Genomic DNA, 17,892 nt, shown 5'->3' with positions numbered 1-17,892 from the left:
TATTAGCATACCACATAATCAGTGGCCATGCCACATAATCAGTGGCCATGCCACATAATCAGTGGTCAAGTGGTGTATGCAGATTCTTTACTGCAGCTTCAAACCCCACCACCTATCCCTGCTCCACACCACCATATTTAAAGGTCTTTGGGAGTATTTGGGACCTGGAAAAGACCAGCTCAGCATCTGTGCGTGTACAGTTTTTTTTTTTTTTTTTGTATAGGCACACAATTGATGCCAGTTCCTGGTATATGAGCATGCTAATTGCCCACAGAGTTTATGCACATGCACAGAAAACCCATGCATGCACAGATGCACATCACACAGCCTCCTGGATAGTTGTGTAGTAGCAATTCCAGGAGACAGTGGTGCCTGGCCTAGGCCAAAAAGCAGCTGATTGCAGCTCATAAATACACAAAAGGTAGAAATTATAATATATATTTTTTGTTACATTTTTGTAAGAGTGAAGAGTGAGAACCAAAAAGTGAAAATGTTGTTATAAGGAGTTAAGTTCTGCTTTAAGACTCCTTTCACACTGGGGCGCTTTGCAGGCGCTGTAGTGCTAAAAAAAAAGTGCCTGCAAAGCGCCCTGAAAGAGCCACTCCTGTCTCTTCACACTGGAGCTGTGCGCTGGCAGGAAGGTAAAAAAAGTCCTGCTAGCAGCATCTTTGGAGCGGTGAAGGAGCGGTGTGTATATTGCTCCTCCACCGCTCCTGCCCATTGAAATCAATGGGCAGCATGGCTATACCGCTGGCAAACCGATGCTGCAGCAACGCTTTGCGGGTGTTTTTAACCCTTTTTTGGCCGCTAGCGGGGGTTAAAAGCACTCTGCTAGCGGCCGAATACCCCCTCAAATACGACGCTAAAGCGTTGCTAAAAATAGCGGCACTTTACCGTCGACGCCTCAGTGTAAAAGGGGCTCATTATTCAGGCAGAATTGGCTGTCTCTGCCTGAATGTCAGTGCCTCAAAGCCTTTTCCACAGATACCATGCAACCAAAACCTAAGTTCTGGCCCATGACCAACTACCAGGGGAAGCCCAGTGTCCCATTTTAAAAATCAGGAAATGTAAACAATATTATAGTTTTTCTCTTTTTAGTACAACCTGTTGAATATTGTTATAAATGGCTCACATGACGGCCATCATTTTTATTCCAAACACACCTAAATAATTTGTGTCTGTCCTTTTTACAGATTTTAATTAATATAACTTTTTTTTCTGACTTCTTATTAACCACTAGTAACACTTGTAGTAATTAATGAGCACCAATAAATGTCATGTAAGTCATTTCCAGTTGCTTTATTGGTATTCATTATTGTACAAAATGGATTTGACATTTTCTGTTCATGGTTTTTATTTATCATTTATAAAGGCTATCAATACATCACACTTTTTCCCGAAACAGCCTAATTATATCTTTCCGAGATACACACCTGACATTTAAGATTTGAAATATTTGGCTCACGTGTTCATTTTTTAAAAATGTTTTCATAGCTTATATTTTGTGTCAGTTCCCTGATTTCATAATGATCAGAGCCATCGCACCTATTTCTGTACTTAAGCAAATGATGATAATAATAGTTTTATGGGATACAGACACAAGGTATCTAGATTTCTGGAGAAAAAAAGTGCTTTAAAAGAGATAGACAGGTATGGTAGGAATTACCCTTAGTTATGACAGTTTTGACGTACCTTGGAAAGGTGATAAGGCCTGACTGTGTTTCCAATTAAGTTCCACCCCAGTACCACTGAGCTGCACCCCTATTGCATAAGGGCAATGTATAGATGTGTAGCGCACCCCCTAAGGAGCCGCAGGTGAAATGGGAACCCCCACCCTGCACAGCCAGACACACCAAATTTTCAGTCTCCCAGAGTCAGAAAACAGTCCAGCACTTTGTTTTGTTGTTTTATTAAGGGATTAGAACTAGGATGGGGAGTAGAAGTGTTATGGGATGCCTACTTGACTTTAAACAACTTCAGAGACAACTTCTCCTATATACAGTCTACAGTATATATACTCCCTACTTCCTCAAGCACACTTGCTTGCAAAATTTCCAGCTGGCACACTGCTTGTGAATCTGACAAAGCATTTAGATTTATAGCAAAAGCCTGTTATAGGCAGGAACCTGAGGCCCTTTAAGTGTGTAGCAAAAATGCAGTGTGCAGCTTGATCACTCCTGTGGCTACTGATCCCAGCACCACCGCTACAGGCACTGCCAGCCTGCCTGGCTGCAGCTGCCCCTGCCCCTTTCACTAGCCCTCCTAGCTACTTCTTTATAGTCTTCCCAGACTGACACACTCTCTCTCCACAGTCCTCCCAGATTGATCACTCACCAGCCCCCCTGGCTGACTTCTCTGGAGACCTCCTAGACATGCTGACCTGCTTCCACTGTCCTCTCCTTGTTCTTGTGCCTCCAGGAAGTATTCTTCATTGTGTTGTACAGGATCCCTCCAGCACCTGAGCCCCAGGCCCGAGGTCACCCCCCCCAGACTAGGGGGCACCCTCAAGGGCCACCTACAGCATCCTCAGCACCCCGTCTCTATCTTCCACCTGACTGCCCTGCTGGCATGACCTATGAGTATTTATGAGGTGCCTGCCCCCTGCCAGCCCATCTAGCTGGGGATTGGCTGGGGCCCTCATCAATACTCTAAGCAGCTCCTCCTAGACTCCACCCTCTACTTCTGGAAGCTTTTCCAAGGTTCTAGAAAGCAGTGGGAGGTACCACTCAGCCCTGACCCAGATTCAACCCAGGCCTGGCTTTTAGGCAGGCCAAATTTTCCTACTCTAACAACTATATACACTAGCACACTAACACCCCTTTCACACTGCAGCACCTGTGCTGTTAGCGCTAAAGCGACCCTAGTTTTTGCAGCACTTTTTGGCCGCTAGCGGGGCATTTTTTTACCTTAAAAACAAGGTAAAAACTCCTGTTTTGCGATGTTTCTAAGCACTTATAAGGCGCTTCCCATTCATTGCAATAGGCAGGGGCATTTTGGGAGCACTGTTTACAGCGCTCTCTACCCGCCCCAAAGATGCTGCTTGCTACTTTTCGTAATGTTTCGCAAGCGCACCACCCCAGTGTGAAAAGACACACTGCAATGAATGGGAGGCAGTTTTCAGGCACTTTTTCAGAGGCTATTTCTAGCGCTAAAGCGCCTGAAAACCACCTCTGTGTGAAAGGGGTCTAAAGGGTGCACCAGATGCTAAGCAGGGGAAGAGTTTGCTGCCGCTATCATATCTTCAAACTCCAGTTGTGTCACTTCTAACTTTTCCACATGCTGTCTTCCACTAAAGCTGGGTACACACAAAGGGGTTTATTTGCTAAAGCTGGGGAGTGCAAAATCAGGCTCACTTCTGCAAAGAAACCTATCAGCTTCCAGGTTTTATTGCTAGAGCTTAAAGTGGATGTAAATCCGATTCATGAAATCTGACCTGGGACACATATATTTGTAGTGTTTACTTATCTCTCTCCAAAGCCCTAAGTCCCGTGTCTTTCTGCTTCTTCTGACAAGCTCTCTGACACAGGAGATAAAAGCAGCTGGAAATTTGCGTCGGGGAGGTTGCTATAAATAGATTAGCAGAGAGCTGGTCTATTCACAACACAGCTCTGCATGTTTCTTTCTTCCTTTGCCTATGGGGGGGGGGGTGCCTTTCCTCCAATCAGCTGTCACGCAGTGTATGCCAAGACTCAACTCCCACTGCTAAAAGAGGAAGTAAAAATTCTAACACATTGTTCACTTTCTAACGAATATAGAAAGCTGAAGACAGCAGATATACATGTAAAACGTATGTAGGGAGATTTGTTTAATCTCTGTGTATCATCTGAGGCTGTTCACTTTACTGGGTATATGTGAGGGTTTACATCCACTTTAATTGAACAAGCTGAGGTTAGAGGCTAATTGGTTTCTATGCAGAAGTGAGCCTGATTTTGCACTCTCCAGGTTTAATAAATAAACCCCTCAGTTCTTTTTCTTCTAATCAGTGTGGTAGAACTATATGGTTAAATCCCTTTGCTATTGAGACATTTACCTATTTGTTTGTATTTCAATGCAAACTGAAACCAACAAGCCCAATTTACTAAAGAGTCTTTAGAGACTGTTCATTTAAACCTGGTACACAGAGGCCAAAAATCGGACAGTTCAGCAAGAACCGGCCGACTTTCGGACTGTGTGTACAGGTGTCTGTCTAACGGCCAGCTTCTGTCTAATGGACCTGCTGGAAAACCAGCATTCGATCGGCGCTTGCAGCTATTGGCTGAGAGTGCTGATCAGTGCATTCCAGCATGGGGGGGAGTCCCCATGCCAGAATACAATGTCTCAAAGGGAGAGATCCCTGCATCCCCATCAATGTGTGGTTGTAGAGATCTGTGGGTTTCTTTTTGTTCAACCAACAAACTGTGAACACAGCTGTGTGTGTGTGCCCAGCTTTAGCAAACTGATTGCAAAGTGAATATTCTATGAGTGCTAAGTTTGTTTGTCACAGCATTCAATGATGTCATCACTGGCGCAACAAATTTTGTTTGAAAGATAAATGTAGACTAAAACATTTTGTTTGATTGCATGCAAATGTTTTGAATTTCATTTTGGGATGCACGCAAGTTCTTATTACTATATTTAGGAGAACGATCTTTGATGAAAATAACAGTCTTGTTGTTTGCATGTGCCTACGATGTATTACCATCCAACATCAAATGATTAACTATTTGGATGACACCAAGAGATCTGCTATTACCATTCTAATGATAGTCTCTTTGGCCATCCAAAAGGAAAACATAAAGACACCTAAAACCCAAAGGATGTGCAGTGGTTGAGGAAGTGGGAATAAATTGTCTGATACAGACCTGTGACAAACACTATGTCAGTTCCCGGCCACCTTCACCAACATGTGACAAACGGCTGGTCAAACTCTAACTGCACTGCCAACCAATACGTGACAGTGACAACCTCAGTCTCACAAAGATTTTCCAGCTCGCATGACCACAATCTAAGTAACTTTAAAAAACCTTCATATGCACGCCCACCTCTAATTATTACCAGAGCCGATCACTATACGTCGATCTGCGTGAGAGCAGCACTGTGTTCATTCATAATTGAAGGATAGTAAACTGTGTTTACTGTACTTCAGTTTGTGAATGAACAGGAAGCCACGCAGCACTGAGTACTTCCCATTCATTCACTGTCCAGTGCAGTTGAGGCTGCAGAGAAAGGAACTGGGGAATCTCTGTCCTCAGTCCCTTTCTCTGTCTCTAAAATGCGACATCATGGGCTTGATTGGACTCCTGATATTTCACCAAAGGGCCCCAATGGGACTCCTAAAAAAAAATAGTAAAAAAAATAAAAGAGTAATTGTAATGTAATGAAAAAAATATTTTAAAAAATTAAACAAACAAACTACTGACGCCATCCACTGCCCTCCTAACACCATCCAGTCTCCTTCTAATGCCAACCTCTGCCCTACTGACACGTCCACTGCTCTACTGTCACCCTCCACTGCTCTACTGATGCTGTCCATTGCCCTACCGACACCACCCTCTGCCCTAAAAAATAAATTAAAAAAATGACTGACACCGTCTACTGCCCTACTAACACCAACCTCTCTCCTACTGATACCCTCCACTGCTCTACTGACACCCTCTACTGCTCTACAGACACAGTCCATGTTTTAGTACATTTTAAAATATTTGTTTACATTTATTATAAGAGTGTGTGTGTGTGTATATATATATATATATATATATATATATATATATATATATATATATACATATACACACACACACACACGGCTAAAAATTTCAAGTCCTGAGCTACTAGCCAGGCCTTCAGGGTTACTCGCCACCAGTTGCCCCACCCAACCCCTACCCTGCCCCTTCCCTAATTCCACCCCTAAACACGCCCTCATAAATTATCTCATAAAATGACACTTAAATGTTTTATGCAGAATTAAGGTACAAAAAAACGTTATCAGTGCCCATCAATGCAGCCTCCTCAGTGCCCATCAATGCAGAGTGACCTGTGCCCACCAATGCAGCCTCACCTGTCCCCATCATTGCAGCGTGATGTGTACCCGCCATTGCAGCCTTACCTGTGCCCACCAATGCAGTGTGACCTGTGCCTATAATTGCAGCATGACCTGTGCCCACCATTGCAGCATGACCTGTGCCCACCATTGCAGCATAACCTGTGCCCACTATTGCAGACTCATCTGTGCCCATCATTGCATTGTTGACCTGGCCCAGCCCATTGGTGAGTATGTGGTCCCACACTCAGACCCCTATGATCACTCGCCTCTCTGCAAATTTTGTGCAACATACATTTATTTAGTTTACTACTTGAATTGCAGATATATTAAAACCACTTCAGCCCCAGAAGATTTGGCTGCTCAATGACCAAGCCATTTTTTGCGATACGGCACTGCGTGGCTTTAACTGACAATTGCGCAGTTGTGCGACACTGTAGCCAAACAAAATTGACGTCCCTTTTTTTCCCACAAATAGAGCTTTCTTTTGGTGGTATTTGATCACCTCTGCGTGGTTTTTTTTTGCGCTATAAACAAAAGAAGTGCGACAATTTTGAAAAAAACACAATGGGAAAAAAACACTGTGGCATACTCCAACTTGAACTATTCACAGTAGATAAGGACAACTCTCACTTGGCCTTCCTAGAAGATTTGTGGAAGCAGACACACTGCTTTAACCATACTGCCACACAGGGGCGTTGCTAGGTATGCAAAAGATCTGGGGCTAGAGCCCAAAACAGCGGTCACCAAACTTTTTGCAGGCCGGGCGGGGGGACACGCTTCAATCATCACGGCACCATGATTGTTATGGTGTCAGAGTGATCGAAGTGCATTATTTCTATTGTTACATTGTAATATTAAATGACTCACAGCTGGGCAGTGGGTAGAGGCAGAGCCATGGAGGCAGCCGCCGCTGACACCGGCAATGATAAGGTTACAATTTGGAGACCATGGTAGGCCCCCTGCTAACAAATCTACAGTTAAAGTTACTTCTCAGCCAGCAAAAAACATTCACAAACAAAAAAGGAGAAAAAAAATGTAAATAAATATTAAAAAAATATTTTATTTATTATAAAAAAAAAACAAATACATACAATAAATCAATTAAATTGAATTGATGACAATTAATTAGATAAATAAATAATTAAATAAATACAATTAAATCAGATTGAATTAAATTAAATTAAATCGATCTAAATTGAAAGTCCATGAATAACACCACTGTGTCCCAGAGAGTCCACATCATATACTGAGCTTTTACAGGAACTGCAAGCAGAAAGGGAAAGGTAGCCAAAGTTCAAATAAATAAACAAAAAAAAAAAAAGAAAAAAACTTAAAAACAATGATAGATAGTCCAATATCATATTTAGGTTGCTCTTATGTGTGTGCAGAACTTAGAATCCCCAGATGGATGGCTCAGCAGGTCTCCTGGCCACTAAGACAGAGAGCCACACTGCAGACACCAGGGATGCCAATGGAATCTGAGTGTGTGTGAGATACCTGTTAGCAGTCGCCAGGTCAACGTCAGGAGCCACCATATCCCGCTTATCCACGAAGGGCTCCACTGAAGAATGGACTGAAGAAACCATCAGGGGAGGATCACAAGCAGCCGTCACAGGACGCAGGGGTTGCTGGGAGACCGTTTATGCGAGGAAAGCTCCGCTAATGGAAAGACCAGATGGGACTAGTCGGTTCCGAGTAAGGGCAGAGCGGTGATGCGGGGGGGTGGGCGGAGAGAGATGATGTCATCTCTGCTCGTCTGCCTGCTCGCTTCTCTCAATGGCTTGCCTGGCTCTCTCATGCAGCCCGCCACACACGTGGCCAGGCTGCAGAGAGGCCAGGGCCCGCTGGTTAGGCAGGGGCCCCTGGGGCAAGAGACTCAGGGTTATGGGCCCTAGATTCGGGGCTATAGCCCCAATAGCCATCCCCTAATGACGCCTATGCTGCCACATGTATGGAAGAATTAAGTCTTTTTGCTCTCTCTAGCAGCAGACTTGATGCAACTACTTTATCTTTAAGATACTCTCTAGCGTCCTCTTGACTGACACCCATCCACTGACTCTTTTAGCTGAAGGGGTGGCCCTCGCAGGACAGGCCCAAAAGACACAGTTCTGTACTCACTGTAGGCAGAATCAGATCCTTCCAGGTGTCCTCCTTCCAGTCAGCTCTGCAGGACATCTGGGTTCAGCTCCTCTCTGACTTCTGGCCCTTGGATCGACCACCCAAGGCTGCATGACAGCATCCACGGAGGAGGGGCAACCGCCCCCTCCCTCTGGACTCTGCTCTCCAACTTAACTCCTGAGCACATGTGCCCTTGGCATTTATACAGTATCCCAGCATGCAATGCGGCACTTTTCCTCAGCTAATAGCCGGGTTGTAACAATGCTTGTGCCCTCACTTATTAGCTCCCTTCCCACTGTCCAATATGCCTCCCTATTGGACCAGTGTGGGACACTCAGACAAGCTGAGCTGCACCTGAGCAAAATGAGCAGACCTAACCAATAGATCCTGCTCTCTGGTAGGCAGGGAGCACTCTAAGTTTTACCTGACCATCTTCCTGGTAAGCAGAAAGACTAAAAACTACACACTCTCTCTATATATAAAATACACATGCATATGTGTTTGAGCTTTGGGGTGCACAGCCCAATGCAATAGGCTGTGCACATATGATATATGATGACTCCCCAAGTAACCGAGTACCACAATCGCCAAGTACATAGACATGTGCACTGGCCAGGTGTTTCTGGGCACACCCTAATCACCACGGTTGCCAACCATCTGGAGGGCTCAATCTACTATTCCTTTTCCGGCCCTACCCCTCTATGTCTGCTAGCCCACACTCCAATCTTTGGCATGCTGTGCCTCAGAAAAGGCATGTATGGGTAAGAAAGTTTGAAGTCCAGCAGCCAGCAGATACAACATGGATGAAAGGTGCCGATGCCTGAGCTTTCATCCTCGGTTGAGTGAGCTCACCATCCACTGTCTGTGACTGAAGTCTCCCTCCCTTCTCTCTCCTGCCTCTGAGCGAGTGAGTTCACTAGGGTAAGAGGGACTCAGATGTAAGGGGTACCCTTCGAGCTCTGATGTAAGGGGGGCTTTGGGAACCCTGATTTAAGGGGGAATGCTGGGAAATCTGATGTAAGTGGGGTCTTTGGTGAGCAGAAATCCCCTTGTATCAGAGTTCCCTTTTGTACCAAAGTCCACATCGTTCCCCCTTAAAAAAATAAAATAATAATTGCTGTGGGCCGCTAAAGTGTTCGTGTTTGGCTTGAAGAAAAGGTGGCAACCCTAGTTCAGAATGAGGATGGCAGAAATGTGGAGATTGTGGAAGATGTACTTAATTGATTGTTTTTATTTTCCAGAGTTCATTCCTTTTCCCTGGTGTATATGTAAATTCTACCCAGGCTATACCATTTTTGCTTCAGAATAAAGGAGCAGCACGTGCCAAAGTAGAATTTGATCTTTCTCAGTATGAGGATTTTTCACTATCCTTCAAAGAGGATTCAGGTACTTGTTTATGTACACAATATAAAAAACAGAAGCCTTATATAGCCTTTACATTTTATTCTACTCTCTATTCTACTTTTTACATTTTATTCTGTTCTTTATTTTGCTTTTAATTCTACTCTCCATCTCAATGTATACTTTTATTTCTACTCTCCTTCTCGTTGTATACAGATTATTCTACTCACTATTTTCCTTTTTTATTTTTTATTCTACTTTATTTCTTATGCTCTGTACACACGGTCGGACATTGATCGGACATTCCGACAACAAAATCCTAGGACTTTTTCCGACAGATGTTGGCTCAAACTTGTCTTGCATACACACGGTCACACAAAGTTGTTGGAAAATCAGATCGTTCTGAACGCGGTGATGTAAAACACGTACGTCGGGACTATAAACGGGGCAGTAGCCAATAGCTTTCGTCTCTTAATTTATTCTGAGCATGCGTGGCACTTTGTGCGTCGGATTTGTGTACACACAATCGGAATTTCCGACAACGGATTTTGTTGTCAGAAAATTTTTTAGCAAGCTCTCAAACTTTGTGTGTCGGAAATTCAGATGGAAAATGTGTGATGGAGCCCACACACGGTCGGAATTTCCAACAACAAGGTCCTATTTTCGGTCGGAAAATCCGACCATGTGTACAGGGCATTATTGTTTACAGTTTATTCCACTCTCTATTCTACTTTTTACATTTTTCTCTCTCCGTCTCATTGTATACAGTTTTTATTTATTCAAAACAAGGGGAGGAAAGTGCACCAGAGATAGGCCACGCCCATAAAACATTGAGGATACAAAATATGGTAGTACTGAGTATTACCAGGGAGGCGGACTTTTTAGGCTAAGAAACAGTGGAGAAGATATAGCAGTATAAAAAAATATAAATTTATTGAAAAATACAAATATCTAAAAAACAAAATGACAGTTGTAGCATAAAGCATCTATGATTATTGTGCAGTGAGCCCTTGTATGTCTACGCGTTTCGCCGTTGGGCTTCCTCAGGACACGGCCAAGGTTTACAGATGAGACAGAGAAATATGTCTCTCTATCTTAAATTGAAATGCAAAAACATGCAAATCAAGGTAGGATGAGAAAGTTCAATCAGCAGTTAGAGAGTATATTGGATATAGCTAAATATCTCAGCAGGGGCATGTAGATGCAGTGTAATGCTGTCTCCCAGGGGTACGCTGGAGTATTTGTATCCTGAATATGCAGCGATGGGATTATATTGAGCCTTCAGCATTGCTGATACTAAATCCTGTATCTAATTGGTGCATTCAGTGTTGGCCTTCCTCCCTCTAATGGCTGTTCCCATAATTAGTAACACTATCTACATGCCCCTGCTGAGATATTTAGCTATATCCAATATACTCTCTAACTGCTGATTGAACTTTCTCATCCTACTGTGATTTGCATGTTTTTGCATTTCAATTTAAGATAGAGAGACATATTTCATTCTCTGTCTCATCTGTGAACCTTGGCCGTGTCCTGAGAAAGCCTACAGCAAAACGCGTAGACATAAAAGGACTCACTGCACAATAATCATAGATGCTTTATGCTACAACTGTCATTTTGTTTTTTAGATATTTGTATTTTTCAATAAATTTATATTTTTTATACTGCTATATCTTCTCCACTGTTTCTTAGCCTAATACTCAGTTTTTATTTATTTTTTATCGCCCTGATTGCTAAGGCAACTAGGCACACTAGAGAACATCACTTTTCTTTTTTGATAGAGACAAATAATTTTTATTTACAGATGATTTTCTTACAACTGCATGTTATTTCACTTGCAAATTTTTTTGTTTTAGCTGTTGAGATTAGTCCATTGTACCCCTATCTTTATACTGTGAATTTAGAAGAGAAGGAGACTCTGGAATGTGCTCTTCATTTCAATCCTAAAGAGGTAAGTTTTGAAACATGATTACGTAGATGAAGACGGCATTTGAAGGCAACAGTTTTTGTTTATTTATTTATTTATTTTTTTGCTGCAATATTCTCTTATAATGAGTCAAAGGCAAACATTTAATATTTCTTTCTTCCGAGTTTTATATTTAAATGCAGTGATCTTCTTACAGGGTTTGTTGTTTTTTTTTTCCAGTAAGTTTTATTGGTTTATCAAAAATTGCATGGAATAACAATCATTTGAAGCAAAATAAGAAAAACAAAATACAAAATACAAAGTACAAAGAATTCCAGTACGGCTTAGAAACCACTACATTGTGTAATCTAGTGGGAAAACAACAACAAGGGTTTGTTGCTTTAAAGCACATGTACATTGAAAACACTGCCTCCGGCTGCACTGAAATCCCAAACAATGTTGACAGTCTCCCCTGGTGGACAACGGAACACTCCCATCTCCTAATCTCTATAACATAAGGGGGTGTTCTGTAGTAAAAAACAAAAACAAAAAAAAAAAAAAAAGCATTATTCTAACACTCATTTAGAGGAGGGAGCACATTGATGTGTTCCTCCTAACCATATGTTTGTTTTAGTATAGAAACTGACGCACAGAGGTGAGGATTTTTTGATCATGACTTCTTCTGATCTGCTTATTTGTACTGAGACGAGTTGCTCATTTCAATCAGATAAGCTAGCACTAGCCCAAGTCTGTCTGGTCACACTCCCTGATCTTACATGCATAATCAACTGTAGTTTAAAATGAATGTGGTTGTAATCCTTTAGGCTCCATTCACATATATGTGAATTGGAAAATTGAAAAAGAAGAATCCTGTGCATTTTCTGAACACTGCGGTGCAATTCAGGTGCAAATTCCAGGCTCGCTGTCTTCTATGGGAACACATCTGAATGGCACATCTCATCCGTTTTGAACACTAATTCAATCAGAAAAAATAAAAACAGTGAGGGGGGGGGGGGTTTAAGGGAAACCCTACATCAACTTTTTTTTTTTTAAAGGTGTTCCCCCCCCCCCAAAAAAATCAAACAAAATCCATACCAGACCCTTATCCGAGCCTGTGTGAACATGTACGAACCTAGCCTTACATATACCCAGTGAAGTGACTGCCTTCAGGTGCTACACAGAGATGAAACAAATCCTGCTACATAAATTATACCTGTTTATCTGCAGTCTTGTTTTCTCTACAGGCCTTTAAAGTGCAGAATTTATACAGCTTACGTGAGCTTTCAGAAAGCAGGGGGCAGGGAGCTGAAGTTACACTCTGCAGAGCTTAGTGAGATCTAATTGGAGGGAAGGGACATAGCCCCCTTTCACACAGCATACAGGAACATATCTTAGGCTGTCAATCACAGGCTGTGTGGTGGAGCTCTCTCCCGTCACCTCTTTTCTCTTGGTGCCAGGAAAAATTATCAGAAGTGACTCATGCAGAAAGTAGGGGAATGAAACAGCAGACAGAAATAACACTTAGACCCCTTTCACACTGGAGGCGTTTTTCAGGGACTAAAAGGCTAAAAATAGTGCATGTAAAGTGTCTGAAATATGCCTCCCCTGCAGCCCCATTGTAAAAGCCTGAGTGCTTTCAGAATGGAAGAATGGTCAAACATTCCCATAGACACGCTCCTAAACCTTGTGGACAGCCTTCTCAGAAGAGTTGAAGCTGTTATAGCTGCATAGGGTGGGCCAATTCAATATTGACCCCTCGGACTAAGACTGGGATGTCTTTAAAGTTCATGTGTGCGTAAAGGCAGGTGTCCCAATACTTTTGGAAATATAGTGTATATGGATATATGCTGATATAGGATAAAGGGAATACTGTGCTCCCTTCTGAGAGGAGCCCCATTCTCCAGAACCCTGAGTGAGCACAGGATTTCATTGATCAATTAACATATCAGATAATTTAGTTACACATTGCCTTAGTCTTCATGTAACAATTTTTTTTCTTTTATTAGAAGTTGTTGATTTCCCAAAAATTGAATATATTTCTGATCTACATTACACTCCTATTGTTTTCTGCATCCAGAGAATAACTTGAATTTCTGATATTAGGCCAGCTTTTAATGAACCGCATTGTGATATCCGAACAGTAATGTGAAGAAAGCGTTTGTTAATTAGATTAAATCCATTATTTGTCGACTTAACGGGATATGCATAAAATTAAATGTTTTCATCCCATTGATCCCCGTTAGACAAATGTTTAATAAGGCAAAAAGAACTCATTTATTTTTTTTATATTTGAGTGTAGCTCAGCCAAAAAAAAAAAAAAAATCACCTTCCTCATTACTGCCAGAGGGTCATGTAACACATTGCTCCATTAGTGATTACTGCTTACTGCTCAGTAAAAAAAACCTGTGATTTCTGCCTTCCACAGGCAATTACAAACCTGTTTTCAAAACATGTCTAATGTGCCTCTAATTAGTTTACGTATCATGCAAATTAGTTTGTGAAAAGTAAAGAGTTGAGGCCTACAGCGGCAATTTGTGTCAATTATTGCAGATCTTATGTTTTATATTGCAGAGCAAGTCATGCATTATGCAACAGAAGTCAGCTTGCTAACATCTGATGTGTCAATACACAATAACCATACAATACACCGAACCTGTCTATATAACCTGTGTATAGATGTGCAAAGCACAATAGTCTGTTTTGCTTTCGTAAAATCTAAGACAATGGTTTGGCTGTAAGTCTGAGCAGCATGGAGACCAAATGAGGCTTAATGGATCTTTATGTAACATCAATTAAGACATTCAATACCAGACACTTTTACCCCCTTCCTGCCAGGCCAATTTTCAGCTTTCAGCGCTGTCACACTTTAAATGACAATTGCACGGTCATGCAACACTGTACTCATATATGACATTTTTATCATTTTTTTTTTTACACAAATAGAACTGTTGTTTAGTGGTATTTAATCACCGCTGGGTTTTTTTATTTTTTGCTAAATACATTTAAAAACTGATAATTTTGGAAAAACATGTTTTTTTTCTTCGTTTCTGTTATAACATTTGGCAAACAAATAAATTTTATAAATACATTTATGGAAAGATATTGGTGATTGCTACTGCCTAAAGTGCCACATCCCTGTGTACATGGAAAGAGAAAAATCCCCAAGGGGTGGGACTTTGGAGGCACTCAATGGTATCACAATAGAGTAGTTAAAAAATCTTTTTATTAAATTGAAAGTGATTAAAAACTGAGAACATGAAATAAACCTGGCCAAAGCAACTGGAAATACATCATTGCAAAAATACATGACAGTACAGGTTGATATCCTTCACTCGACGCGTTTCAGAGTTTGTTAGCATCTCCTTCATCAAGTGTTAGTAGGGTATCAATTGTCTACAAATGCAAATACAAATAATCAGTCACACTCAATTTACATTATAGTACATTATTATCATGGATAGAAGATCTCCAACTCACATTTTTTCCAGTCATGTACAAATATAAATTCCATGTTGTATTAAAAAAAAAAAACACAGTCTCCGAGAGTTTCTGATAGCTTCACCCACATTGCGGCTGTTATTTGTTATAGATTTAAACATGAAAACAATATTTTAAAGGGGCCTCAACTATTGCTGCCCCTAATATGGGAGACCAAAAAGCACTGAGGCCAGACAGACAGAGTCTTGGAATTGAAACACAAAGTTTTAGCAATATAGACTTGTATGAAAGAAAAATGTGGAAAAACATGTAAGTATGTCATAAAATGTGCTCAAAATTTGATGCAAATGGGCATACCTACATATAGAGGCCTGTTGTGCGCACAGAACACAGTCCTATATATATATATATATGTATATATATATATATATATCAGCATTTTTCCAAGCATATCCCCATGGACATACATGTACCAGGAATGCATACCCCAAATGTAGCAGAATGTATGGATATAAGTATTACCAAAAGTTGTATATTTGTACGGGCAACAACTACATGGTAATCTCACCCTATTGGATCCACATGTTGTCATATGCATATATATGTTAATAAGAAAATTAATATGCGTGATGTCATATAATGACATGCAAATAACATATTCAAAAAATTCAATATATACCCAGTCCTTGTCGTGGGAACCACTGTTAAAGTGGAGCTAAAATGCAAGTGCCATCAAAAATACATGCCTGAGTGTACAATGCATGGGATCCCTTAGGCAACCAAACTGCAAGCTATATACTACAGTGTATATAGTACTGTCCCCTATATATCTCTGTGGGCAATATCTATATCAGAGATGCTGTTAGAACCATCCATATGACATTGCTCAGTAATACAGTCTGTCTCTCAGATATCCAATGAGTTGCCTACCTGGTTACAGCCTGGTGTCCTGTGTCAATGGTCTCCAAGCCACACATTCAGTCCTTCTGAGAAAGGATCTAGTATCCCCCTCACTATATGTGTGTCCTTCTCAGCCTAAATAGGTGGCAGCTGTGTTCAGTAGGGAGGAGACCAGAACCTGTCATAGGATGGCCTCCTGGGTAGAACACACGCCGCGCCTCCACTCCGCTCAAGCGCAAAGGACGTAAACGCGCGCACGGCGGAGTGACGCCACTGACACGGAAATACTCCCCGGGGAAGGACTGAACGTGCGGCTGGAAAAAAACCATAGTTCATGTATATAGCACATTTATTGACATACTTACACATTTTTCAAATTTTTCATTCATACAAGTCTATATTGCTCAAACTTTGTGTTTCCATTCCAGGACTCTGTCTGTCCAGCCTCAGTGCTTTTCAGTCTCCCATATTAGGGGCAGCAGGGGTTGAGGCCCCTTTAAAATAATGATTTCTTATTTAAATCTACAACGTGTAACAGCTGCAATGTGGGTGAAGCTATCAGAAACTCTGTTTTTCTTTTAATACAACATGTAATTTATATATGTACGTGACTGGAATAAATGCCAGTTTGGAGATCTTTTATCCACGATATTAATGTACTATAATTTAAATTGAGTTTGACTGATTATTTGTATTTGCATTTGTAGACAATTGATACCCTACTAACCCCTGATGAAGGAGATGCTAACAAACTCTGAAATGCGTCCAGTGAAAAATATCAACCTGTATTGTCATGTATTTTTGCAATGATGTAGTTGCCTAGGCCATGTTTATTCCATGTTCTCAGTTTTCCCCTAGGGGATTTTTTGCTTTCTAAATTAAATTTAGGCCAAAATGTACACTGTAGTGATGGGCTGAACCCCCCCCCCCAGTTCAGTTTACACTAGAACTCCCAAACAGGGAAAAAAGATTGGACCGGAGCCGCAAACCCTATTAACCACTTCACCCCCTTAATGACCAGGTCATTTTTTGCGATCCGGCACTGCGTCGTTTTAAATGACAATTGCGCTGTCATGCAACATTGTATACAAACAAAATGTATGTCCTTTTTCCCGCAAATAGAGCTTTCTTTTGGTGGTATTTGATTTTTTGCGCTATAAACAAAAAAAAGCGACAATTTTTTATAAAATTTTTTTTTTTTTTACTTTTTGTTATAATAAATATCCAAAAAAAAAACAAAACAAATTTCTTCATTAGTTTAGGCCAATATGTATTCTTCTACATATTGTTGGTAAAAAAAATCACAATAAGCGGTATTGATTGGTTTGCGCAAAAGTTATAGCGTCTACAAAATAGGGGATATATCTATGCCATTTGCATAATTTTTTTTTGTAGTAATGGCGGTGATCAGCACGCGTGCCTGCTATTGCTCTTACAGTGGCCCACATACAGCTATGGCAATTTGCGCAGCCGTGCCAACCTGGCCTGATGGCGGCTGGCCAGCAAGCAGTTAAAGTCCCCATTTTGAAGGCTTAGATGCAAGTTATCGGCCATAAAAGGGTATGGGGGTCTGGGTACTGCCCTAGGGGACATGTATCTATGCAAAAAAATTTTTTTTAAAAAGATTGTGATTTTAATTAAGCTTAAAATGAAACAATAAAAATGAAAAATTCATTTAAATATAGTGCCTGGGGGGCCCCCTTAGTCTGCCCCTAAAGTGGTGCATCTGTCCCGTGTGTAGAACCTGCTGCAGCAAAACTGACATTTGTAAAGGAATAAAAAAAATGACATTGAAATTGATTATCGCGGCTGCAAGTTATTGCCAGCAATGCAAACAAAAATGAAAAAAACTGCATACCAGGCCCACGACAAAGTTGAAAAAAAAAATGTTGTGGGGTCCTCCAAAATCCCTTATCTGAGCACACAGCCTAGCAGGCCATAAAAGGGAGGGAGGCAAGCTCCCGTCTGAACAATACCAGGCCACATGTTTTCAACATGGGGGGGGTGCGTTGGGGCAGGGGGGCTCTGGGCAGTGGTTGTGGGGGCCTGCAGGCAGGGGGCTTATCGGAATCTGGAAGCCCCCCTTTAACAAGGAGGCCCCCAGATCCCACCCCCCCTATCCCCTATGTGAATGAGTATGGGGTACATTGTACCTCTACTCATTCAC

General features: G+C 41.5%; 1 protein-coding gene across 2 annotated transcripts in view; it reads left to right on the top strand.

Annotated features, from left to right (window-relative positions):
* Positions 1-17,892, top strand: part of CFAP47 (cilia and flagella associated protein 47) — a 769,322-nt gene that overhangs the window by 129,842 nt on the left and 621,588 nt on the right. For both annotated transcript variants that reach the window (XM_073614843.1, XM_073614844.1), the window contains exons 21-22: positions 9,382-9,526; positions 11,338-11,432. In XM_073614843.1, coding sequence (XP_073470944.1) covers positions 9,382-9,526; positions 11,338-11,432 — 240 coding nt within the window. The remainder of the gene's footprint in view (positions 1-9,381; positions 9,527-11,337; positions 11,433-17,892) is intronic.

Source organism: Aquarana catesbeiana, linkage group LG02 (assembly GCF_042186555.1).
Source record: "Aquarana catesbeiana isolate 2022-GZ linkage group LG02, ASM4218655v1, whole genome shotgun sequence".
NCBI classification, from domain to species: Eukaryota; Metazoa; Chordata; class Amphibia; order Anura; family Ranidae; genus Aquarana; species Aquarana catesbeiana.
Note: the sequence above shows the minus strand (reverse complement) of the source record. Positions and strands in the feature narration are given on the sequence as shown.